A 25979-nucleotide genomic window follows, 5' to 3' on the forward strand; every position below is an offset into this window, starting at 1 on the left:
AAAAAAAGGAGAAAGCTTTCCAAAACGACATACAAAAGCCGGACCCTGTGACCTTGTCAGGTGGAACCAGGCACAGAAAGCCCGGCGCAGCGGTGTCAGAGCAGGATTGAGGGCTTCCTCGCTTCTTTGTGGGTTTTGCATTTCTGAAATGTTTTAGAATAAATACAATTTTCTCTCATATTCAGAAAAAAAGTTTTATTTTTCTGCTGAAAGTTTAAAATTACTTCGTAGAACATTTTCCCTTTAAACTGCAGAGAAGGCATAGGTAGCAGGGGCTCAGGAATCAGAGTGTGGGGGGAGGAGCCCTGGCTGGAGGAGGGGGCGGGACAAGTGGGCAGACAAGGAGGTCTGTGTTCATGCACCTGTGTGGTCTTATCTCAGGCATTAGGCTTCCAGACGCAGCCAGGGGTTCACATCCCCCTGGACTTGCTCCTGTAACCTGGGAATCTGGATTTAACCCAAGCTGGGAGTGGGGGCAGGAGCAGAGACCTGGGTTTCCAGTTTTACTTGGAGGAGTAAGCCCAATGTGGGAATACGGGTTCGCGTTCACTGACACTGCCTTTGCAAGCGGAAGACTCACCGAAATGCAGCTGGAAACGCTGGCATTTGACTTGGTTTAAACTGCTGGGTGGCTAAAAAAAAAAAATTCCTACAATGCTGGCCTGTCTGTTTCTCTTAACTGGTGTCTCTGAGGGTAGAAAGATTTGAAGTCCCTGATGATACACAAAACTGATCTCCTCCTTGGGGTGGGCGCTCTCTAGGGCCCAGATGACTCCAGCCTGTTGCTGATGGACCGGCTGACCTCGAGCAGGGCCTCCTGGAACTGGGGGTACTCGTCCTTCACGTGGTGGAGGATGGTGCTGATGCTGGCCAGGCGGTCGTCCAGCCGCTTGAGCTCTGCCAGCAGTGATTGCTTATTGCGGAGCAGGAAGCTGTACCGCCCGTCCTTCACGGCCTGCAGGTGCTTGAGGCGTGACTGCAGGGCCACGAGCGTGGAAAGGTTCTTGGGTGGGACAAGAGACCCCGTGTCAGGCTATGCACATTAAAAAGAGGACACCCACTGGGCTGGCATGAACTCCAACTCAAGGACATGCCAGAGGAGAACTTTGCAGGAACGAACAGCTGAGGGTGCTGAGTCTCCAGATCCAGGCAAAGAGGCTGACATGCATGGGGTGAAGCCTGGACCCTCCCTCACCCGCCGTCCAACCTGCCAGGTGCCAGGCCCGGCGCCCACCACTCCCATCTCAGCTGGTCAGGCCCCAAACCCTGCAGCCCTGCTTGACCCCTCTCTTCTGCTCACACCACCACATCCAATCCGGCAGGAAATCCCACTGGGGCGACTTTGAAATTATACACAGAATCTGACGGCTTCGCACTAGCCCCAGGCTACCCCTGTTCCGTGCATCCCCATCCTCCTTAAGTACCATGATGGCCTCAAACAGGTTCCCGTGTCCACTCTTGGCCCTCCCATTCCATACTCAACGTCAGAGCCAAGCGATCCCGATAACCCCAAGTTACTCCTCCCCTCCCCCAACCCCCTCCCTGAGGGAGAAGCCCATGGTCATGGTGGTGCACCCCCAAGCTGTGCAAGCCCAGGGGCCCTTGGGCAGTCTCCAGCTCCTGCTGTACCTGGCTGCCCCCCTACCTGGGGGTGCTCACTCCCTTGCTCCCTGCAAGTCTTGACTCCAACGTTGCTTCCCCTGTGTGGCCGTCTCAGACCACCCTACTTACAAGTGCAGCCCCCATCCACCTGATGCTCCTTCTCTGCTCCCTGTTTCTCCGGAGTATCTATATCACCATCAGATATATGGTATCTTTTTTCGTATTAGTTTTGTTTATCACCTGCCCTCCTGCCCTCAGAAGGAGGGCAGGGATTGTCACCTTTTCTATTCTAGTCTGTTGCCCTGGCACCCAGGACAGTGCCGGCCCATGGAGGCTTCATGGGAAACGTGAGGTGGAAGACAGCAGTAGGCAGTGCTGTGATCAGCCTGGGCTTAGCTGGGCCAGAACGGGCCTTGCTGCTGGGTTCCTGTGGCCCTGGTGGCCCCGGTGGCCCTGGGGACTTGCCTACCTGTCGCTTGAGGGCTGCCAGCTGGTACAGGTCAGCTTCGAGCTCGTCGGCCTTGGCCTGCATCCTTGACAGCTGCTCCTGTTTCTCCAGGAGGGAGTCGCTCACGGATTTTTGAGTTTCTTCCAGTTCTAGGATGGTTTGGGTGCACTCCTCGGTGGCCTGGGGGGTTAGACAGGAGCATCATGGGACCCTGCCCACCGGTTATTCAGCCGACAGAGCAGAGTCAGGCTGGGAGGACCCCCAGGACCCTCTATGCACATGATCCAGGAGGATTCCCAAAGAGGGGGTGCAGGAGAGTACTGGGGGTGGGGAGGCCAGCAAGGGAGCCCTGGCCGGACCCTCTGTGGGGTGGGGCGGAGAGGAGTCCGTCACCAAGCTGGGCAGAGGAGGCCCCTGGGGAGCCACGAGGGGTCGAGAGGGATGGACGCCAGGAGTGGCCAACGCGGCAGAGAAATGCACAAACCAGGCCCGGAAAAGGCCCCTCTGCGCCTCCAGTAACATCCAAACGAGCAGTTGGATCAAGTCTGTCATTTTCGGCTACCTTCCCTCATACAGGGCTCCCCCTACAGGGGCTATTCCAACATTCTCCATTCAGTCCTCCGGGTGATGCCACGAGGTGAGGACCCATTTCACAGGTCAGTAAACAGAGGTACAGAGAGGTCGGACAACGTGCCTGAGCCATGAGTGGAAGAGCAGGGCTGGGACCCACGGAGGGGCTCCGAGGCCGCTTTCTGTCTCATGTAACCCTTGCCTCTCAGGGAGGGGTCACTGCTCCCATCTCCACTGGCAGACGAGGAAATTCAGGCATGGAAGGTTTCTACACGCACTGAGGCCACACAGCTGGTCAGCAGGGGCTGAGGGAAGTCTGAGCCCAGAGCCCAGCCTGGTGATCACAAAAGGAGGGGGCACTGGGGCCATGCAGCTGGTCCCTTCTCAGGGCAGGGCACACACCACATGCTCAGTCGATGTGGCCTGGTGGACGGGGACATGGGCTCGAGTGGGTGCCCTCCACGTTCCCACTGGCCCATCCCCAGCACCCACTTGGGGTCAGTGACACAGGGACTCGTGCCCTTCACCAGCACTCCATACTTCCCTGATGCCATTTCTGTTAGGCAGAAAGGGGCAGAAATAGGGCTGCCTCCAGTCCTAAGCTGCACCCTCCCTATATAGATCTTCTGTTAAACCCAAGACAAACTCCCAAAGAAAGCCCCTATCAGAGCAGGACGTTAGGGGCCCTCGGGAAGCACCCACTGATCTGGCACCCACTGTATCTTGACCCAGAACCAGCACGTGGGGTGTGAGGCTCAGGCTTTTGTCCCCAGCACAGAAGAAAGCAGCTTGTCTGATACTGCACCCGAGCTCCTTCCATCCCCCCAGCCCCCACTGTCACTTCTTTGTCTCCTAAAACAGCCCTGACACAGCAGCTGTGACCGTAGCTCTGGGAATGAGGGGAAGAAGAAGAGGCGGTGAGGCAGGTGGGGCAGGGAGGGACCCGCCGAGAAGCAGGCAGGAAGGACAGAGTGAAATCGCAGCCCAAGCTGGGGAAAGTACGTCAGAAATTCGGCCCTGGCCAGTGATGTCTGCACGCCTGCCAGCGGGGCTGGTGACACAGGCTGAGCGCCTGTGGACAGGTGGCCCGCAGCATGGCCCCTTCCCAGTCGCTCGGCTCGCCTACCTTGTGAATGTCCCTGATCTTCCGTCTCAGCTCGGTCTGCTTGCGGTGGAAGTCTGTGCGGGTGAGCAGATGCTTGTCCACCTTGCACTCCCCCTCGGCCCGGGTGCAGATGGTCTCTCTGCGGGCGACAGCCAGCTCCATGTGCCGGATCACCTTCTCCTGCTGCTTCAGCAGTTGGCCGTGCTTGACCTGGGTGCACAGGGCAGAGGGACCTCCCACCACATCCAACTGAACCATCAGGGAACCCACAGGGGTGATGTCCCCAGGGGAGAAAGGAACCTGGGGGCTTAGTCAACCGGTCAGAGTGATTTAAGGTCCATGTAAAGAACACCAGGCAAACAGGGCAACACTGAGAAACCGTCAGAGACCGGGGCAGGTGGGGCGACATGAGGACAAGATGTGGCCCGGGGTTGGGTCCTGGAGCGGAAGAAGGACATTAGCCAAAAAAAAAAACGGTGAACTCTGGTTAGAATTTGTAGTTTGGTTAACTGTATTGCACCAAGGTTAATTTCCTCATTAGGAAAAACGCACAGTGGTTTTGTGAGATGGTGGTGTGAAGGGCCTATGGGGCCTGGGGCTGGGGGCTGGGTCGTGGTGGGAGCCGGGCTGCGAGGGGCGCCAGGGAGCTTTCTGCAGGGGTGGACGTGCTCTACGTCTCCATGGGTGATGGCTGCATACGTGTGCACTGGACATTTAAAATAAGTTCATGTTACTGCATGTAAGTTATTCCTCAATAAAGTTGATTCAAAATAACAAAAGGATAGACAGGCAGGAATCCCCAAGTTAAGTTAGGAGTGGTGGTGGGAGGCCTAGCCCACGAGGTTTAAAACAGAGCGAGAGTGACAGTAACCAAATGCTCTGCGCTGGCGCGAGCCCGTCAGAATAACTGTCACAGCAGAGCAGAGATGCAGGACAAGGATGGCATCCTCATCTCCATCCATGTGATCAACGTGGCCGTTCAAATCAGTGAGAGAAGCACAGATCATCTGATACGTGCTGCTGGCATAACTCACTCCCCAGCAGAGAGAAAATAGAGATGGACCCCTATTCACAACATACCCCCAAACAAATTCCAGGTGGATTCAAGATCTAAGTATGTGCAAACAATTGAAAAAAAATGTGTAAAGGCAAGCAGTAGACCAGAGGTAACGTTTAGAATAGGTATTAAAGACAGGGGTTATTAACCCCAATATACAAGGAGGTCCTAAAAATTGCTAAGAAATAAGAAACAGGAAAATCAGGCAAAGATATAAACAGGCAACCTCCCGAGGAGGAAACGCCAAAACACACACACACACATGTACACACAGGCACACGCGTGTGCTCAATCCCCCACGTGTAAACCAGCAACGCAAATCCACCGAGAAACCCCTTTCCATGCAGTGGGCTGTCAAATATTATAGACCGATAAACAAATGAGTGAGTTTAGCAAAATCACAGGAACAAAGTCAATGTACAAAAGTCCATTGTATTTCTGTACCTTAACAATGAGAAACTGGAATTTGACAATTTTAGAAAGTACCATTTACAATAGCACCAGAAAACACGAAACACTTAGGTATAAATTTAACAAAACATATGCAAGACACGAATGCTGAAGACAAAAACACTAACAAGGGAAATCAAACGAGACCAAGTAAATGGGGAGACAGATACACCTGCTCATGGGCTGGAAAACTCAGCAATGCTAAGGTGTCAATTCTCTCTAAATTGATCTGTAGCCTCAAATCCCAATCGTGATCCCCGCAGGAACTTTTGTAGAAACTGACAGGCTGATTTTCAATGTTTTTGGAAAGGAAAAAGATATTGAATAGACAGACAATTTTGTAAAAAAGAACAATGTTGGGGGAATCACATTGGACAGAGCCACAGAAATCAAGACCATGTGGATTTGGGCTCTTGGATCAGTGGACACAGCAGAGGGCCCAGAAACAGACCCATGAAAACAAATATGGTCACTGATTTCCACAAGGATATCATTGTAACAATTGTTTATAGTGACAAAACAACAAACTGGAAACAATCTGAATCTTCACATCAACCTAGGAATGTTTCATTAAATTCTGTTATATCCATAGTATATTCTGCAACTGTTAAAGAAAGATAATGTCTATATTATTTTTTTAAAAAATAAGTTGCTGAATTATATGTACTATTTTTGTTAAGGAAAACAAAACAAAACAAAACCACAACTAGGAGGGAAGGGGGCGGTAGCCCCGTCCGTCCATGTGTGTGTGTGTGTGCGCACGTGCCTGTGTGGGTGTGAGCTCTGTGGTAGAGGGTTTGACCTGCTGCAGCTTCTGCGGTTTGAAAAGTCAGTTAAATGGAGTGTTTTTTAAAAAACTTATCAGCAGTAGATGCATTTGATCAGAATTCCTCTGGACTCAATAGCTAGCGGGGTTATTATTAACCACGTAATTGTAAAAGTGATGTCACATTTGTTTTTATTACCTGCTCTCATTTGTATCCTTAAGGCGCTGAACCTTTGGCTCAGTGACAGCCTGTGATTTAATTACCAGCCTTTTCTCAAGGGAATGAAATCCAGCTAAAGATGACAGTAGAGAGAAAACATGGCTCGGAAGGAAAAGGTGGGTGTGTTCCTTGAACCTTTTTACTGAGTGAGAGTCTTTCTGGTCCAACGGTGGGATACATCTCACAAATGGGTCGTGAGATTGGTGGGGGGGGGGGGCGCGTGTCACAGCCAGCGTTTAAAAATACTGGAGTGCATTGCTTGCACAGAGTGAGGGTAAAATAGTAGTTCATGAATACTGTGCAGACAGCTGTGTGTCCTGTAATCATTTCGGTGCAGTAAGAACAAGAATTGGACAGGCCCTGATGCAGGAGGTTGGCAACAGGAACAGCGAGTTTCCTTGTGCTTGGGCTGCAGGCCGCTGTGCCTGAGTGGTTTCCTCCCAGGACCCCGAGCTCCCAGGCTCCCCACACCTCCCTCCTCCCACCCACCTTCATCCTGTGGATCTCGGCCTTCATGGCCCGGATCTCTGTCTGGCCCGTCTCGGAATCCACTGAGGCGCGCATCTCTTTTGCCAGTTGGATTTTTTTGTCCCAAAGCATGATCTGGTGTCTTTAAGGGAAGGAGAGGCAGTGTAAGAGCTGGAGAACGAAGGGGTTTTCTTTCTGATGCTTCGGTGAGCGCTGTGTGCTGTGCTTGGGGTGGGCTCCGAGCACAAGGAGCAATGTCTGTAATGGGCTACGGGAGACCCTCGCCTTCCCGTCCATGAGGGGCGCCCTCGCCTAGCAGGTGGCCTGGTTAATTTGCAGGCACCTAGGCAAGGGTTTAAATAGAAACAAATGTTACCATTCTGGGACCAGAAGGTGAACTCAACCCCAGTGCCCACCATCCTCACTGGGGGGGGCCGGGGTGGCGGGGGAGGGGAGGAGAAAACAGATATGTAACTTTAGGAGAAACTGAGAAAAGCAAATATAAGTGATAGAAGTTGAAATAAGAAGAAGTCAAAAGCCTAGATAGACCAAGAGCCTGAAAGCTATTAAAATGTTAGCAAAGACACATGCCCCCCACCCACTGTGGTCTGAACGTTTGTGTCCCCACCCCCCCAAATCCACATGTTGGAATCCTTAGGCCAAGTCTTGGGATGGTGATGAGGTCATGAGGGTGGAACCCCCATGAATGGGATTAGTGCCCTCATGAAAGACACCCCACAGATCTCCCCATCTCCTGCCACCCTGTGAGGACACAGCAAGGAGTCTGCAACCCAGAAGAGAGCCCTCACCCGACCATGTAGGCACCCTGATCTCAGACTTCCAGCCTCCAGAACTGTGAGCAATAAATTCCTGTTTATTGTTTATAAGCCCCAGTCTGTGGTGTTCCGTTGTAGCAGCCTGGGGGGACTAAGATCCTCTGCAAGCTCCAGGTGGTGTTATGTGTAGATTCTGTCAAACCACAGGGAGGGGATGATCCCTTTGACACTCAGCCCCTTGGCGATCACATGGCACCAATCAGGGTGCATGCATACAGTACCCGCTCAGGAGCCCTTGCAACTGGAGATACAGATCTACATGCACCAACGGGGAAGGACATCCACAGAAAAATATAAGGTTACTTCAAAGGGGGACATAGAGACCAATCTCATTTTTGTTTAAAAAAAAAATGAAAGAAATACACAGAGAAAATGGTAAAGTAAGAGGGTTGGATTAAGTGTGATTCTCCTTTCTACTCTGCACACAGTGTTACTGTTTAAAATGCTTACCGTTGGGTCTGGATTACTCTTACAATCAGGCACCAGAAAGATCATACAGTTTTAAAAAAGTCTGTCCCAAAGGAAGCCACTCTATTTCCAGCGACCACGATCATGGGTTTGGCGGGAGGGCTGCCCTGAGCGCAGGAGACAAGAACCCTACTCTTCCCCGGGATCCCCCTTGGGTCCCAGAGCCGCCCCCACCTCCCGGGCCGGTTTACGTGGACGGTGGCCTCCCACGGCTCCGTGGGGCAGCGACCCTGGTACGGGACGCGCCCGGCACTCACTCCGCCTCCACCAGGCTGTTGAGCACGGCCGCCTTCTCCTCCCTGAGCTCGTTCAGCTTCTCCTGCATTTCGATGGTCTCTCGCTCCGAGGCCTGCATGGGGAGGGGGCGGCTGAGGGTGGGGCCGAGGGCGGGCGCACGCCTGTTCCCCCCGCCCTGCCCCCTGCCTGCCCACCGCGGGCGGGAGCTCAAGGTGGAGCCCACCTTGAGCGCGCGCACGAACTCGGCCTCGGTGGCCAGGTTGCCCTGCTGCAGCTCCTCGGAGCTGCATCGGTTCTGGGCCATCAGCACAGTGAGCTTCTTCCGGTCGCTGTCCAGGTCCCTCATGTGCCGCTCGATCTGCTTCCGCTCCTGCTTCTCCTGGTCGATCTTGTCTGCGGGGAGGGCGGCCGGGGGTCGGGGGTGGCCCCTGGGGGTAGTGATCCGGGCCTGTGCCCAGAGCGCCCTACGGCCCCGCCGACCTTCGGGCACCCCCGCCCAGCCAGAGGAGGCCGAAGGGGACAGGGTTGGCGCTCAGACACCAAGCCCCTAGGAAAGACCAGCCAAGCTCAGGGGCAGGGCCGGAAAGCAACGACCCTGACCACCAACAGGGGGGTTTGGGTGGCCCAAGGGCAGGACCAGCAGGCGGCAGGACCTCCGGGAAGAAATGGGCATGCTGTGTTCAGGCCGAGTGGGCCCTGGACACCAGGCAGCACTTCCTGTGGGGCTACAGGGCTGGGCTGACCAGGTGGGACCAGGTGGGACTGGGACACCACAGCAGGTGCTGTGGAGGGGCCTAGGCAGGGGAGCTCACTTTCTATCCGTAGTTTCTTCTGCTCCAGGATGTGGAGGTCCTTCTTGGACATGTCCAGGGAGGCCAGGTGCTCCTCGCGCTCCTGCGTGACCGTCACCATCTCCTGCTGCAGTCGGAGCCAGGTCACCTGGGCCTGCGTCACGCCGGCGTTGTGCTCCTCGATCAGCTTGGTCAGCCTCTTGATCTCTAGCTCCAGGGGCCCCACTTCTTCCCCCTGAAAGTGATGTTCACCAGAAAGCAGAATGAGCCTCTAAATCCGGGTGGGCTGCTGAGGTTGGGGACCCCTGAGATCATGTGTCTGTACGACGAGTAGGGGGTTTTTACTCAGAGGGACCAGGGACCCTGTCATTGGGTCCCCTCCCCTGAGGGCCCAGGCCATATGGCCTGACCTGCTGTGGGAGATATGGGTCTGGGGGTCTGTGACCCCTTCCCCTCCCTCCACTGGCCGGGCCCCACCATGCCCCAGTCTTGGGGCAGGGGCAGCAGGGCCTCTGTCACCCAAAGGGGCTTTGCAAATTGTCTTTTGACAGCACACTGTCATGGGTTAGGGTCTTTACTCCCTTGGAATCCACTCAGGTTGCAGCTCTGAGACCGCACTCTGGTGTCGAGGTCTACCTAAGAGTGTGCCCCCAGCTGCCCATCCTGCTCTGGGACTTGAAGCTGTTGGTGGGTTCCTCAGGTCAGCGATACCTGGATAATCTGTAGGACTTCAAGCCCCAAACTCATCAGACCACTTCACTTAGAGCTGCAGTCAGTGGGTGAGATCCCGCCCGCTGCCTGTCTTCGCATAGCCCGCGGGCCGCACAAAAAATCAGAAGAGAATTTTGTGCCAGACGGAAGTTATATGGAATTCAAACTTCAGGGACCCTAAGTTAGGTTCTACTGCACACAGCCACACCCGTCTGTTTACGTACTGCCTGTGGCTCCTCCTCATAGCCGCTGGGGTGAGGGGTTGCAACAGAGACCATCTGGCCTGTAACACCTGAAATACTGACTATCTGGCCCAACAGAGAAGGTCTGCAGACAGCCCCTGAGTCAGAGCATTTTGCACAGACACATGCGCTTCACCTGTAAGATCGGCGGGACAGGAACGCGTGTGTCCTACGTGAGCTCGTTTCTGAACATAAGAAGTCCCTGAAATGGCCAGGCATAGATATCAACCCGAGCGGCCTCTCCCGGCCCTGGGGTCTTACCCCGAGTTCAGAAATCATCTGCTCCAGCTGCTTGTTCAAAAAGTTGATGAGGCCTTGCTTTCTCTCAATCAGGATTGTGCGCCTGGAGATTTCATTTTCACTGTTTGTGATGAGGTCGTTGACTTTTTTCACTTCCTTGTCCAGCTCGGCCAGTGTCTTCTGATGCATGTCCAGCCTGCAGCTGGTGTTCGTGATGTCCAGGGTGGTCTGAGCAATGTCACCGTCAATTTTGGAATGATGTGTCACCTGAATTAGCAGAAGGAAACATGTCTGAACTTTTTTTCTCTTTCTGGGAGGCTCCAAATGAGCTGGCTGGCTTCTTGTTTCCTTGATCCTCCGGGTATTCATCTGGAGAAATTCCAAAACATAATCAGGAGAGGAGGATGTTGGCTTTCTCTCCACCTCATGACCTGTCAAAGGACCTACTTGTTGGAACCCTATTGATTTCTCACAAAAAAAGAAAGCTAACATTATTGTCTCTTCTTATCAAACAAACAGTAACGTGCATTGAAATGGGGAAATGTGAAAATACATATGATCACCCATAAATCTGCCACACAGCTAGCCAGCATCACTATTTAGAATCTATCCTGCCTTCCCGACTTTGTATATAAACCCCTCTCCCCCCCGCCACCAAAAGAAAAACAGGATCACACTCTACATATAGGTTTGTAAGCCACTTTGCAATTTGACAAATTTCACGTCATGTCATTTTTAATGGCTGTGTAATACTCAGTCATATTTGTAACAGAGATTAGGAAGCAAGTCACAGCTGTCCCTGGGAATGTCATCTGTTCCACAGTGATCATGGGGCACTGCTCTTGACAGCTCGTGTGTTTTGGTGAGGAAAACCAAGATGCCTGCCTTCTTTGAGCTTGTCAATCTGTTATCAACATTCCGACTCTAAATAATGCTGTGAGAAACACCAACTTCTAATTTCTATTTGATGGGACAAATGTCCTTACATTTCACTGGAAAAGCTGGACACAGTCATTGAGAGAAAAGATTGTACTGTGGGGTGTCACTTGCCACTTGGCCGGAGGCTTGTGACCCTGGGGCTCTCGCCAACCTTGGTTCTGGGGGTGGGAGCTTCAGCCCAGAGCAGAAATGCCCAGGGCTCCTCGGGGCTGCCACTGTCCTGAAGGCTGGGCCAGCCCACCCTGCCTCCTCTGTTGGCTTCCGAAGACAGATTTGCTCCATTCTTTCCTACAATGGAGGGTTGATCATACGGATACTTGTGAGAATCAGGGAGGTAGGCAGCTCGGGCTCACTTTGGGATCAGGGCCCTTTTCCCCGAGCTGTGGCTCTGCCTTGACCTTGCTAGCCAGCCCCTCGCCATTGGTTGCCCACTAGTTCCTGCCCACGCAAATCCTCAGCTCTCTACCAGTCTGTGGCTCCCATCAACTCCTAGTCTCCCAGCGTCATCTCTGCCCCTCCCCACATGACCCCAGCTGGCTCTGTCACACATGCACTCTCTGACCAGCCATCGTGCATGGCTTTCCAGGACATTCCTAGGTTTAAAGCCAGACCCTGCCAGCATCTCAAGTCACCCAGCTCCTTGCGGTCACACCTTGGCCCCTCTGGCCCCTCTGAGCTCTGGCTATCCACCTGTCCCTTTCTTTGCCAAGACCATCCAAGTTCAATGGGTCTTCAAAGGGGCCCTGCTTTCCTCTCTACCCCAGTGCTAGCCACCCTGGAAGGGCTTCAGTTCCTAAGTCCCCTTTCAGCCACCAACCAGGCCAACCAGAGCACCCCGACCTCCCCTCAGTCCCCTCGGGCTGTCTGTCCCCTTTGTTGAGACCACCCTGGCCTCCTCCTGGGACATCAGTACTGCTCCTGAACTAACTGTGTAGGCCCCACGGTTCACCTGTGCCTGCCCTCCCTCTGGACCCAGCTGTGGATGATTCTGTCCCTCCACAATCTCTGCTCCTTGTCCCAGATATGCCCACCCTGTCTGCCACCAGCCCACGGGGTGTAATGAGCAGCTCGGGAAAAGTGCCCCCTTTCCAGAGCTGGACTTGCATCTGCTGGCTATTGTTGTAACAAATGCTGGCCCAGGACTCTTTACTGCCCTCCTGTGGACGTGGGTGGTAGTACACCTGCCACCCACCAATTGTTGCAACAGATGCTGGACCAGGATTTTACTGCTGTCCTGTGGACATGGGTGGTGGTCCCAGATACGCCCACCCTGTCTGCCACCAGCCCACGGGGTGTAATGAGCAGTTCGGGAAAAGTGCCCCCTTTCCAGAGCTGGACTTGCATCTGCTGGCTATTGTTGCAACAAATGCTGGCCCCGGACTCTTTACTGCCCTCCTGTGGACATGGGTGGTAGTAATGGGCTGCCCACCAATTGCTGTAACAAATGCTGGCCCGGGACTCTTTACTGCCCTCCTGTGGACGTGGGTGGTAGTACATCGGCTGCCCACCAATTGTTGCAACAAATGCTGGCCCAGGACTCTTTACTGCCCTCCTGTGGACATGGGTGGTAGTACGCCTGCCACCCACCAGTTGTTGCAACAGATGCTGGACCAGGATTTTACTGCCATCCTGTGGACATGGGTGGTGGTATACTTGCTGTCCACCAACTGTTGCAACAAATGCTGGACTAGGACTCCTTATTGCCCTCCTGTGGACATGGGTGGTAGGACATGTGCCATCCACCAATTGCAACAAACGCTGACCCAGGACTCTTTACTGCCCTCCTGTGGACATCGGTGGTAGTACACATGCCTCCCATCAATTGTTCCAATGAACGCTGGCCCAGGACTCTCTACTGCTCTCCTGTGGACTTGGGTGGTAGTACACCTGCTGCCCACCAATTGTTGCAACAGATGCTGGACCAGGACTTTACTGCCCTCCTGTGGACATCGGTGGTAGTACACATGCCTCCCATCAATTGTTCCAATGAACGCTGGCCCAGGACTCTCTACTGCTCTCCTGTGGACTTGGGTGGTAGTACACCTGCTGCCCACCAATTGTTGCAACAAATGCTGGACCTGGACTCCTTATTGCCCTCTTGTGGACATGAGTGGTAGTACATGTGCCGCCTCCGTGGGTGGCTGGGGAAGAGGGACACCTGGGGGCCAGGGGACCGGCCTCTGTGGTGCTGCAGCAGGGCCGGGCAGGTTTACTTCACACCCACCACACTCCATAGCTTCTCCAGTACACACTGCCCCCCACCCCCAGTTTTGCTCCCAGCAGGTAGTCTTGCCCCCACTTCCCAGAATAAGAACTGGAAATACTCCACCAGCATCAGCTAGGGCATCTCAAGGAGATCCAGGCATGGGTGGTCTTGGTTCCAGCCCTGTCTCCCTGGTTCCTTGGCACACCAGGCCAGGAGCGAGCTGGTCTCCTCCCAGGTGTCTGGGAGGGGTGAGGTGCTTCAGGCTGCTAGCCAGATAGACAGCAGCCCCGAGGCAGGGGGTCACATCACACGAAGAGCCAAAGAAGAAACTATTTAAGTAACAAATTGCTTTTCTAAGGACACAGGGACCCCCCCACTCAGAGAAAAGCAAGACCCCTGGGGGAGTGAGAGCTCATGACAGGGGTAGGGGTGGGGGTCCCCAGGCCAGGTGGGCCAATCACATTCACTCAGGACCTCCAGGCACACCCTGGGGAGGCAGAGGCTTGGGCAACTCCACAATCCATTTAAAATGCTCCTACCAATTTGACCAGGGTTTCTGCTGCAGCAATTTATCCTCAGACATGTGGACAAAGATGTGTGAGCAAGCATGTTCAGTGCTGAGTTATTTATAAAGTTTAAAACCTAGAAACAACCTGAAGTGTCTAATGAGAGAACTGTTGAACAAAACACATACTTTGTAGGATGAAATGTGATGCATAAGCCAACATGTACTTTTTCTAAGAATATTTAATGGAAAATGTTATGTTGAATGTGGTCAATAATGTAAAATAAAACACTACATACATAGTGAAAAATTCATTGACAACTACACTTGTTTGTGCACTTTTCTCTCTGTGTTGTATTTCATTAAAATTAATGTAAATGGATTAGAGTGGATTAAAAACTGGTATATAGTAAGAGTCCTATGTCCTCTAGGGTTGTGTGTGCATAGGTGTCTTCACACATGTGTTCATGTATGTGAACATGTTGCACAAATGTGTGCATGTTGGCGTGTGTGTGAACGAGTGTGCGTGTGTTTGCTCACATGTGCACGTGGGGATGTGTATGTGCACGTGTGTTTCTGTGTGTCTTTGTGTGTATGAGTATGACCGTGTGTGTTTCGAAAAATTTCCAGAGGAAATACACCACAATTTCAGAAGAGATTATCTCTGGATGGTGGGACTGCAGCTGTCTTATTTTCCTCCTATGCCTTTTTGTACTTCTAGGTTTTCTACAATAAAAATGCATTCCTTTTCAACTAGAAAAAAATGAAAGATGAATGAACATGCTGAGTGCCCCTTGCTCCCGCCCATTCCACCGCATGTGGTCTGTTCCCCGCGAGAGGCGTCCCAATGCCTGCTCTCCCTGAGGGCACCTGCCTTTCGAGGCCCAGGTGTGTGCAAGTGGCATACCAGGTTGGTCTTTTCCTTCTGGAGCTTCAGGATGAGCTGGTGGAAGTACTTGGTCATCTTGTTGGAGGTCATGTGCTCTTGCAGCTTCTCCACGATGGAGGCATCCATCTTCCTCCTCAGCTCCAGCTCATGCTGGATGGTCTGGTGGAGAGTCTGCAATTCGCCCACGGTTGCCGTGTATTCCTGGAAAGGAAGAGCTAGAGGGTGGGTGCTGTGAAGGAGGTAGGGGAGGCTTGCCCTGCGGGTGGGAGACATGACCGTACCATGTGGGCCTTGCCCAGTGCGTCCTCCGTGTCCAGCAGGGTGAGCCTGTAGGTGTTGAACTCATTCTGCAGGGCCTCCTCCTTGGCCAGGCACTGCGAAGTCAGTTTCTGCATCAGGCTGGTTTCTGTCTCTGCCCGGTTCAGGATACTGGCCAGCTTCTCGTTCTTTTCTTCCTCCTTTATGATGGATCTCTTATAGGCTTCGAGCTCGCCATCCATGGACTTGACTTGATGCTGGCATTCGCTGCCAAAATTGAAAGAGCAAAGCTAGGACATCGGAAAACCAATGTGTATGGTGGTACCCTGCTCAGAGGAAGCTCACAGAGTGGAGAGAAAGAAATTAGGAAACCAACTCTTTTAATAGTAGTCGAATCTTTTTTTAAAAAATTTTTATGACTTTCACATATTATTTATTTATTTATTTATTATTTTTTGGCCGCACCGCGCGGCACGTGGGATCTTAGTTCCCTGACCAGAGATCCCACCCACACCTCCTGCAGTGGAAGCATGGAGTCTTAACCACTGGACTGCCAGGGAAGTCCCAATAGTAATCGAATATTGACTAATATTTTCTAATGTATTAGAACTATTACCCGGGACTTCCCTGGTGGTCCAGTGGTTGGGGCTCCATCCTTCCACTGCAGGGGGCATGGGTTCAATCCCTAGTTGGGGAACTAGGATCCTGCATGCTGTGCAGCCAAAAATAAAAAAAATAAATAAAAATAAAAGTTAAAAGAACTATTACCCATCTCAAGTCCAAGTCTAAAACTCTTCTAATATTGTGATTATGGGAGGGGGAAAGGGCAGGAAACTGTTGCCTTGTGCTTGTGGGTGGGGAATGGTTGGCGCCAGCCCATCTCCTTTAGTCATGACCATAACCCTGGAAAGGATATGCTGTTATCTCAGTTTTGTACTTGTGAACACGAAGCTTAAAGCATTTGAGGCACACAGTGAATGGTGTGGCTGGGAGGAACACAGGTGGCTGTCTCTTCAAATCCCCTCAGCATACTGGTCATGGAAATACCCATAAGTAATGTCAAGGTAAAAAATGCAGATCCTGGATAATGGAATTTGAATTTTTGTGTGTGAGACATTTTTTCCCTTTCATTCTGTGCTGTCCTGCTGTACTTTAAGCATGCTTTTCTCTACTTATGGTATCTTATCCTTTGAATAAGTTCTTATTCAACAATTCAAAAAGTACTTTCTTCTTGAACTAGAATAATACCTTCCATATTTTTCTCACATCTATTCCTGGGCCTTGAACTCTCTTCCCCAAGCAACCTGTTACTGTCTCTTAAATGTCTTGCCAGATATATTTTATGCATATATAAACATTATGTTTGTGGGTGTTTATGTATTTCTCTCCACTTAAAAAATTACAAGTGGAAGCTTAGTATATCCTATTCTGCACCTTACTTTTTCTTGTGTTGTATCTTAGAGATATTCATTATCAGTGTACATAGAAATTGCCTTAATTCTTTTCAATGACCAGATAGTATTTTAAATATCTCATTGGTATACAATTAGGCTCTATCCAGTTTTCTGTTTTATCCCCAATTTCACCAGTATAGCAATAAACACCTGTACACATTAAAAAAAAAAAAAAAGATACTGAAGAGATATGCTGTGTTCACGCAGCAGAAGATTCAATATTATGAAGGTGTCAGTTCTCCTCAAACTGCTCTATAGTCTCAATGCATTTCCAATCTCAATGCCAGTAGGCATTTTTTCCCCAGAAATTGACAAGCTAATTCTAAAATTCATATGGAAATCCAAAGGACCTAGAATAGCCAAAATAAGTTTGTAAAAGAAGAAAAAGGACTCCCAGTGTCTGATTTAAAGACTTTCTATAAAGCTGTACTTATGAAGACAATGTGGTATTGGTGAAAGACAAATAGATCAATGGAACAGGATGGAGAGTGTACACACACACACACACACACACACAATTGACTGATTTCTGACAAAGGTGCCACAGTATTTCAGTGGAGAAAGGATGGTCTTTTCGCCAAGGGTGCTAAGACAACTGGAGATGGACATGCAAAAAAAGACTGAACCTCAGACCATAATAAAATTAACTTGAAATAGATCATATACCTAAATGGAAGAGCTAAAATTATCAAACTTTAGCAGAAAACATAGAGAAAATCTTTATGACTCTAGGTCAGGCAAAGATTTCTTAGAGAGGACATAAAAAGCATGAACTATGAAAGAAAAAAATTAATAAATTGGAATTCATCAAAATTTAAAACTTTGGCTCTTCAAAAAACACTGTTAAGAGAATGAAATTACAAGCCAGACCGGGAGAAAAATATTTTCAAAATACATATCTGGTAAAGGACTTGTATCCAGAACATATGAGAACTCATAACTCAATAATCAGATAAACCACTCAGTTTGAAAATGAGCAAAAGAATAAAATACCTAGGAATAAACCTATGTAAGAAGGCAAAAGACCTGTACTCTGAAAACTAAAAGACACTGATGAAAGAAATTGAAGATGACACAAACAGATGGAAAGATATACTATGTTCTTGGATTGGAAGAATGAATATTGCTAAAATGACCATACTGCCCAAGGCAATCTACACATTCAATGTGATCCCTATCGAATCACCAATGGCATTTTTCACAGAATTGGAACCAAAAGTTTTAAAATTTGTATGAAAACACAAAATATCCTGAATAGCCAAAACAATCTTAAGAAAGAAGAACAGAGTTGGAGGAATCACACTCCCTGACTTCAGACTACACTACAAAGCTACAGTAATCAAAACAGTATGGTACTGGCACAATAAAACAGACACATAGATCAATGGAACAGAATAGAGAGCCCAGAAATAAACCCACCTACTTATGGTCAATTAATCTATGACAAAGGAGGCAGGAATATACAATGGAGAATAGACATTCTCTTCAATAAGTAGTGCTGGGAAAACTGGACAGCTACTTGTAAAAGAATGAATTAGAACATTCTCTAACACCATATACAAAAATAAACTCAAAATGGATTAAAGACTTAAATGTAAGACTGGATACTATAAAAATCCTAGAGGAAAACATAGGCAGAACACTCTTTGACATAAATTACAGCAATATTTTTTTGGATCTATCTCCTAGAGTAATGGAAACAAAAGCAAAAATAAACAAATGGGACCTAGTTAAACTTAAAAGGTTTTTCCCAGCAAAGGAAACCATAAACAAAACAAAAAGACAACCTACAGACTGGGAGGAAATATTTGCAAATGATGTGACTGACAGGGGATTAATTTCCAATATATACAAACAGCTCAAACAGCTCAACATAAAAAAAACAAACAACCCAATCAAAAAATGGGCAGAAGATCTACATAGACATTTCTCCAAAGAAGACATACAGATGGCCAACAGGCACATGAAAAGATGCTCAACATCACTAATAATCAGAGAAATGTAAATCAAAACTACAATGAGGTATCACCTCACACCAGTCAAAACGGTCATCATCAAAAAGTCTACAAATAATAAATGATGGAGAGGGTGTGGAGAAAAATTTACATTCCACTGTTGGTAGGAATGTAAATTGCTGCAGCCACTATGGAAAACAGTATGGATGTTCCTTAAAAAACTAAAAATAGAGTTACCATATGATCCAGCAATCCCACTCCTGGGCATATATCCAGAAAAGACAAAAACTCTAACTCGGAAAGATTCCTGCACCCCAGTGTTTATAGCAGCACTGTTTACAATAGACAAGACATGGAAACAACCTAAATGTCCATCGACAGATGAATGGATAAAGAAGATGTGGTATGTGTGTATGTATGTATGTGTGTGTATATATATATATATATATATATATATATATATATATATATATATACACATAGACACACACACATATATATGCAATTACTCAGCCATAAAAAGAATGAAATAATGCCACTTGCAACAACATGGATGGACCTAGAGATTATCATACTAAGCGAAGTAAGTCAGTCGGAGAAAGACAAATATATGATATCACTTATATGTGGAATCTAAAAAAATGATACATATGAACTTATTTATGAACTTATTTACAAAACAGAAATAGACTCACAGACGTAGAAGACAAACTTATGGTTACCAAAGGGAAAGGGGGTAGAGAGATACATTGGGAATTTGGGATTAACAGATATATAGATAAACGATAGCACAGGGAACTATATTCAATACCTTGTAATAACCTACAATGGAAAAGTATATATATATATATACATACACATATATATATACATATATATATATGTATATATATATATATATCTGAATCACTTTGCTGTATACCTGAAACATTGTAAACAACTATACTTCAATTTTTAAAAATGAGCAAAAGACACCTTTTATCAGAGAAGATATATGCATGGCAAATACTCACATGAAAAGACGCTCAATATCATTGGTCATTAGGAAGATGCAAATTAAAATCTCGACAGGACACCACAACATATCTACTAATGGCTAAAATTTAAATGATGGCACTATTAAGTGTTGGTGAGGATGAGAATGGCTAGGAATCTCAAACGCTGCCAAAGTGTTTCCCAAAGTGGCCTGTTCCATTTTGCATTCCCACACCAAGACCTGCACACAATGTCACAGCAGCTCTGGTCATGCTACCCTCCAAACTGGAAATAACCAAATGTTGATATATCCACATGAGGGACTACTACTCAGCAACTGATCTTGTAACATCAGGCTGACTCTCAAAGCACTGTGCAAAGTGAAAAAAAAGCTAGACAAGAAAAGCTACGTATTGTGTGATCCTGTTTATATGACATTCTAGAAATGACCAAACTATAGGCACAGAAAGCAGATCAGGGTTTGCTGGGGACTGGAGGTGAGAAGAGGTACTGACTTCTAGGATGCAGGAAATAGCTGATATCTTGAGTGTATGATGGCTACTTGCGTCTGTCCGTTTGCTGAACTGAACTGTGCTCTGAAAAAGGATAACTTTTTACATAACACTAATAATTTACATAATAAATTTGTACATAAATTATCCTCAATAAACCAAACTTTTAAAAGTTACTCATTTTCTTTTTTAGGAAGTAGAAGCCTTATAAATACCTAGAATTTGACAATAACAATAACAATAAGACATCCAATATTTATGACACAAATCTGAACACTCAGTAAAACATGCATGGGGGAAAAGACACCAGAATGCTAGCTAATCAACTGTCATTGTCACAAAAGGAGAAAGACTGTGGTATTTTAAATCTTTATCTCTGTTCTTCTAATTTCCTGTAATGTGATCACTTACCCTTGATGAAAATTATTTTTAAAAAAGACACACTTGGGAATCCCCTGGCGGTCCAGTGGTCCAGGACTCGGCACTTTCACTGTTGTGGCCCGGGTTCAATCCTTGATCAGGGAACTAAGATCCCACAAGACCCACAGAATGGCCAAAAATAAAAAAAATAATAAAATAAAAAAGACACTCTTTAAAAATGTCCTTCATAGAGAACAAACTGGTGGTTGCCAAAGGGGAGGGGGTTGGGGGAGGGATGGAGTGGGAGGTTGGGGTTAGCAGATATAAGTTTTTATATATAGGATGGATAAACAACAAGGTCCTACTGTAGAGCACAGGGAACTATAGTCAATATCCTATGATAAACCATAATGGAAAAGAATATTTTAAAAATGTCTACATATGTATAACTGAATCACTTTGCTGTACAGCAGAAATTAATACAACATTGTAAATCAACTGTACTTCAATAAAAAAATTGATTAAAAAAAGTCCTTGATTAACAGATACCGGTGGAAAATAAACAGAATGAAAAGAACTGGTGGAATCTAGAATATGTCTGAAGCTTGGCCCAATCCATCTGAGGATTAAGAGGGAAACTGTTAAAGGATCTCAAGGCGATAAAGCTGACAGATTAACACCCAGCAGAGGTGCTGAGCCCTGCCTGTCCCACACGTTTCCTGTCGGGAAGTATGACAGAGGCAGATACCAGGGCACAAGGGGACCTGTTTGTGTCCCTATCCCTGAGAGGGTGTAAATTCTAGGCAGGGTATCCCCCCTATCCCAAGTTAAGCACAGTATAGTCTTTGTATTTTCTGGCTTGTTCTGAGACGTTTCACATGGAAATGACCCATTTGCTTTGAATGTATGACTTTCAGTGTTTGCTGCAGCCTCAACATGATTCTTCACCTGTGGTTGGGACGCACTCCTAATACGACTTTGTCACTAACTACAAAGATTCCGTAGGAGCTGCTGTCTTTCAAGTCTCTGTGTGGTAGGGACCCACAATAATAGAATATGATTGCTTACACACACACACACACACACACACACACATACACAAAACACACACACACAGGAAGTGCTGGACAATGGGAGGTCCCTGTGGGGGGCACAGGCCATGAGACTCCCAGCCTCAACCTTACTCAAGGTCGACGTTGGGCAGGAGGAAAAAGCTGCCCACAGGCCAAGGCCTCTCCTGCACCAAACACAGGACAGCATTGAGGGGGCAGACACAGCGGGAGTGGGCAGGCCAGCAGCCCCAGGGGGCAGGGTAGAGAGGAGCCCAACCCCACAGCCCTGAGCCCGCCCGGTTCCTCCACCTGCATGTTTAAAGGGAAAGCAGATCTTTAGCCGGACTTTGCCTGGATAATTCCATGATTCTCCCTTTGGCTTTCTCTCATCGACTCAGGGAAATGAAGGAAACGAGTATTTTTAATCCAGCATTACCCATTTAAAATGGCTTGTTTTATTTAAAAACAATCAGTCCCTCCGTTTTTGTTTTTCTGAGGTCGAGTCGAGCTATGATGTGCTCCCTCCAGAACCGGCTTCCACATCTGGGCCCCAAGCACCCTGGAGGTTTGGGGAATTCAGGCAGTGCTGTGTCTGGAAGCCTCTGTCTCCAGCACCACGCCCAGGCTACACGTCCAGCCCTCGCTAGAAGTGAGAGGGGAACGCGAGGGGGGCTTCTTCCTTCCCTTTTCAGGGAGATTAAAGCAGGATTTCGGATGGAACTCAGCCCTCGGCAGAACAATAGAGAAGGGATGAAGTTTCTGCACACAGGTGGTGAAACTGCAAATCAAAGGGACACCTTTATCTCCCCAAGATAAATACCCCTTTTTCTTTCTCTCTCTCTCTGTTTCTCCTTAATCCTCCCAGGAAATCTGAGCGTGAAAGCTTTGCTGCTCCTGGTGCCACGGAAAGTTTGAAAGGATTTAAGAAACACTGAAATCTGGGTGAACAGTAAGGGTGGCTTCAGGGCGGAAGCTGGGGCCGAAGGGCTGCAGGGCTGCAGGTGCACCCCTTTGTCCCAGGAGAGCCGAGGATGGGCACTCCGTGCTCACCTGTGAGGAGCTGGGCGTGGAGTCCACTCCCCACCCGCCTCCGCATTCCCACACTTGTCACGAGCTCTCCCCGCTCGCCCAGACCCCCCCGTGGTCCTGAGCCACCTGGCCCACCTCCATGGCAACCAGAAGGGCCGCCTGTACCTGAGTGCCTCTTGGATGGTCTTGTGAGCCTCGTCGCGATGCTTCATGCCCACCAGGCTGGTGGCCCACTGCTGCAGGATGCGCTTTTTCTCCATGTTGATGGCATCTATTTCTGTGCAGGCCTGCAGTGGAGAGTTGAGGTTACTTGGATGTTGGTCTTATGTCATTAAGCTCAGAGCCCCAAAAGGATGTCGGAGAGCCCCGAGCTTCCTGAATCATCTTCCTTCTCTGTTACCCATGCTTTTCTTTATCTGCATCAGCAGAAGGACACATGTGAAATAAAACATGGCTCTAAAGACCTGTCTAACACCTGCCTGAGCCTTGAGCCCCAGCTGTGACACGGGAACAGTAACGGTACCCACATCCTGCGGCCGTCAGATCAGAGGGGATGGTGCCTGTACGCCCAGCACGTTCTTAGCTTGACCACAATTGCTGTGTCGTGTGGTGCTCAGAATGTCCTGATGGGTCATTTCAGTGGAATCATTGCACCGTTAGCAAGTTGGCCTCGTGCTGATTCCCGGAAGGGGCACTGAGTGGGAGCTCGGGTGAGACCCCCATTAGGCCACGAGCATCTCTGTGGAGGTGCTGAGTCCCAGCAGCGTCTGCTCTTGGTGGATGTGCATGGTAGATGCTGGAGGAAGTCAGAGTGGCCTTGAACACTCACAGGGACGATAAAAGGGTGGAGCTGGACGTGAAAGGAGGCGTCACCCCTGGGGATCCCACTCTCAGGTGTCAGGGCTTTAAAAAATCATCTACTCATTATTATTATTATAGAGCATAAAGTGGTATGAATTAATTATACCATGACTGGTGAGACATTTCCGGATTTGGGTAAGTTATTAACTGAGGAGGTTGCTCTGTGCCGTGGAGTAGGTTGTGCACTGCCCAACAGTGCCCGGCCGAGGCAGTAGGTACCAAAACCACTGGGCTCCTCCCCAGGCTGGGCTCTGTGGGGCTGGTCAGCCAGAAGCAGGTGCCCCCCGACTCCCCAAGGCTGCCGGACGAGGGCTTGCTGACCAAGGTACAGGCTGAGATGCAAAAATCGAGGCTGAATTCAGTCTTTAAATGTTTTAAACACACTCCTCATCAAAAAAAGTGTTTATTCTACTCAAATTAGAATATGGAAATAAGCAAAAAGAAAATAAAAATAATCCCACAACTTAGAGTTTACCATTTCTAACACCCCGGTGTTATCTTCCTGTGTGTGTGTGTGTTTTGTGCGTGTGTGCGTGTGTGTGTGTGTAAGCAATCATATCCTATTATTGTTTTGTAACTTAGTATTAAAAAGTAGCGAGGGGCTTTCCTGGTGGCGCAGTGGTTGAGAATCTGCCTGCCAATGCGGGGGACGTGGGTTCGAGCCCTGGTCTGGGAAGATCCCACATGCCGCGGAGCAACTAGGCCCGTGAGCCACAGTTACTGAGCCTGCGCGTCTGGAGCCCGTGCTCCGCAGCAAGAGAGGCCGCGATAGTGAGAGGCCCGCGCACCGCGATGAAGAGTGGCCCCCGCTTGCCGCAACTAGAGAAAGCCCTCGCACAGAAACGAAGACCCAACACAGCCATAAATAATAAATAAATACAGTGTAAAAAAAAAATTGCCATCAACTGGTGGCTTAAACAACAGAAATTTATTAAAAAAAAAAAAAAAAAGTAGCGGGACTTCCCTGGTGGTCCAGTGGTTATGACTCTGCGCTCCCAATGTAGGGGGCCAGGGTTCGATCCCTGGTCAGGGAACTAGATCCCATGTGCATGCCGCAACTAAGAGCCCGCAAGCTGCAACTAAGAGTCCGCATGCCACAACTAAGATCCCACGTGCTACAACTAAGACCCGGTGCAGCCAAATAAATAAACATTAAAAATAAAAATAAAAAGTAGCATATTGTGAATGGGTTTCCATGCCAGTAAATATTTATTTTATTGGTGGGATAGTCCTCCACTGCATGGATATATCATAATTTGTTTAACCAATGTCCTCTTCTTGGGACTTTCTTGGTTATCACATACAGCACTGTGTCCCCAGTGACTCTCTATTCATTTTGTTTGTGAAGTATGTAATGTATACAGAAATTTTATTTGCATGCCTAATCTCCCTGGAATGAAGTCCAAACAGTGATATTTTGGGAGAGCTTGCTGGGGAGTGGGGTGGGTGTCCCTGACATGCAGTACAGTATTGCCCTTGAATAAGGATCTTGATGAAGACAGACTGCACCCCCGCCATCAGTGTGGGAGCCCCAATTCCCCTGCCTTGTTCATCTTTGCCAACTTGGTGGGAGAACCCCGTCCCGCCCTCGTCTGTCGTCAATGTCTGTGTCGTACCTGCCATGGGACCCCTGTTCTGGGTGCAGGAATGCAGGATGAACAAACGTGGGACCACCCTGCCCCAATGGCACACAGCCAGCAGGGAGGGGCGGGAGGCAAAAAAGACGTAATGAAAGAAAACTACAGCATCGTGTGTGTGTACACAATCATCACAGAGCAGAATCGCACACGGCAGATTCTGAATTGATTTTCAAAATCTCTTTACACCACCAAACTTACTGGTGTTATGCTTAGAAAGGCCTCTCCAACCCAGGGCTTTATAAATATTTATCTTTTTCTTTCTTCTGGTACAGTTTCCCTTGTTTCAATACTTGATCCCATGTGGAATTTTAGTGTGTGGTATGAGGAAAAGATTTGATTTTTTTCCCCAAATGATTAACCAAATGTCCCAACACCACCGGGTGCATAATTCACTTGCTCTCCATTAATTTATAATCCATGAAATTTCTATATAAACGTTTCCTTGATTCTGAGCTCTCTCACAGGCTCCCACAGCCTACCTGTCTGTCCCTGACTCCAGTAATTCATTATTTTAGCCTCTAGGGCTTTATAGTATTTAATGCTAGGTGGACCCACCATTCCGGTTTGTCCTGGACTCCCCTGGTTCTAGCCCAGAAAGTCCCATGTCTCGGGAAATCCGTCATTTCCGGGCAAACTGGGACCGTGGGCCAGCCTTCATGAACCTTCCTCCCTGGACAATTCTCTGCTAGTCCTCTGAATTTATTTTTCAGATAGAATTAAGAATCACTTTGCTAACTAAGAAGTTTTTTCCCCCCTGAGATTCTGATGGAAGCACATTCTAGGTTAAGTATATTCATAGGTTGGCAAGCACTGGACGCTTTCCCATGTGGACCCAGGTGTGTTTGTTCATTTGTTCAAGCCCATTTGTCTCTCCTTCAATAAAAGTGTGTTGTTTCCTTTGTGTCATCACTGCACATATGAATGCAGATGGTGACTCACAGATTAAAAAAAAAAAGGTCACAGCCACTTTGGTTTCCAGTGCTGGCCACTGAACTTGGAGCTGCACTGAGCCCGTGCCCTCCCTTACTCCACACGGGAAGGGAGATGTGGGCACTGCCCTGGAGCACTGGCTGCCCAGGCTGAGAACGGGTAGGGAAACTTCAGCCCTCTCCGAAAGAGGCCTGCTGTCGCTA

At 48.7% G+C, this 25979-nt stretch overlaps 1 protein-coding gene across 5 annotated transcripts in view; it reads right to left on the reverse strand.

Annotated features, from left to right (window-relative positions):
- Positions 1-180: 180 nt before the first annotated feature.
- CCDC40 (coiled-coil domain containing 40) overlaps positions 181-25979 on the reverse strand; it is a 43954-nt gene continuing 18155 nt past the window's right edge. For all 5 annotated transcript variants that reach the window (XM_061176299.1, XM_061176297.1, XM_061176298.1 and 2 more), the window contains 11 exons: positions 22511-22632; positions 15032-15275; positions 14769-14951; positions 10233-10478; positions 9040-9253; positions 8451-8620; positions 8248-8339; positions 6708-6828; positions 3747-3935; positions 2072-2230; positions 181-1003 (listed from right to left, as the gene is read on the reverse strand). In XM_061176299.1, the coding sequence (XP_061032282.1) occupies positions 758-1003; positions 2072-2230; positions 3747-3935; positions 6708-6828; positions 8248-8339; positions 8451-8620; positions 9040-9253; positions 10233-10478; positions 14769-14951; positions 15032-15275; positions 22511-22632 (1986 nt within the window). In that variant the 3' untranslated portion in view covers positions 181-757. The remainder of the gene's footprint in view (positions 1004-2071; positions 2231-3746; positions 3936-6707; positions 6829-8247; positions 8340-8450; positions 8621-9039; positions 9254-10232; positions 10479-14768; positions 14952-15031; positions 15276-22510; positions 22633-25979) is intronic.

This window comes from Eubalaena glacialis, chromosome 19 (assembly GCF_028564815.1).
Source record: "Eubalaena glacialis isolate mEubGla1 chromosome 19, mEubGla1.1.hap2.+ XY, whole genome shotgun sequence".
Lineage (NCBI taxonomy): Eukaryota > Metazoa > Chordata > Mammalia > Artiodactyla > Balaenidae > Eubalaena > Eubalaena glacialis.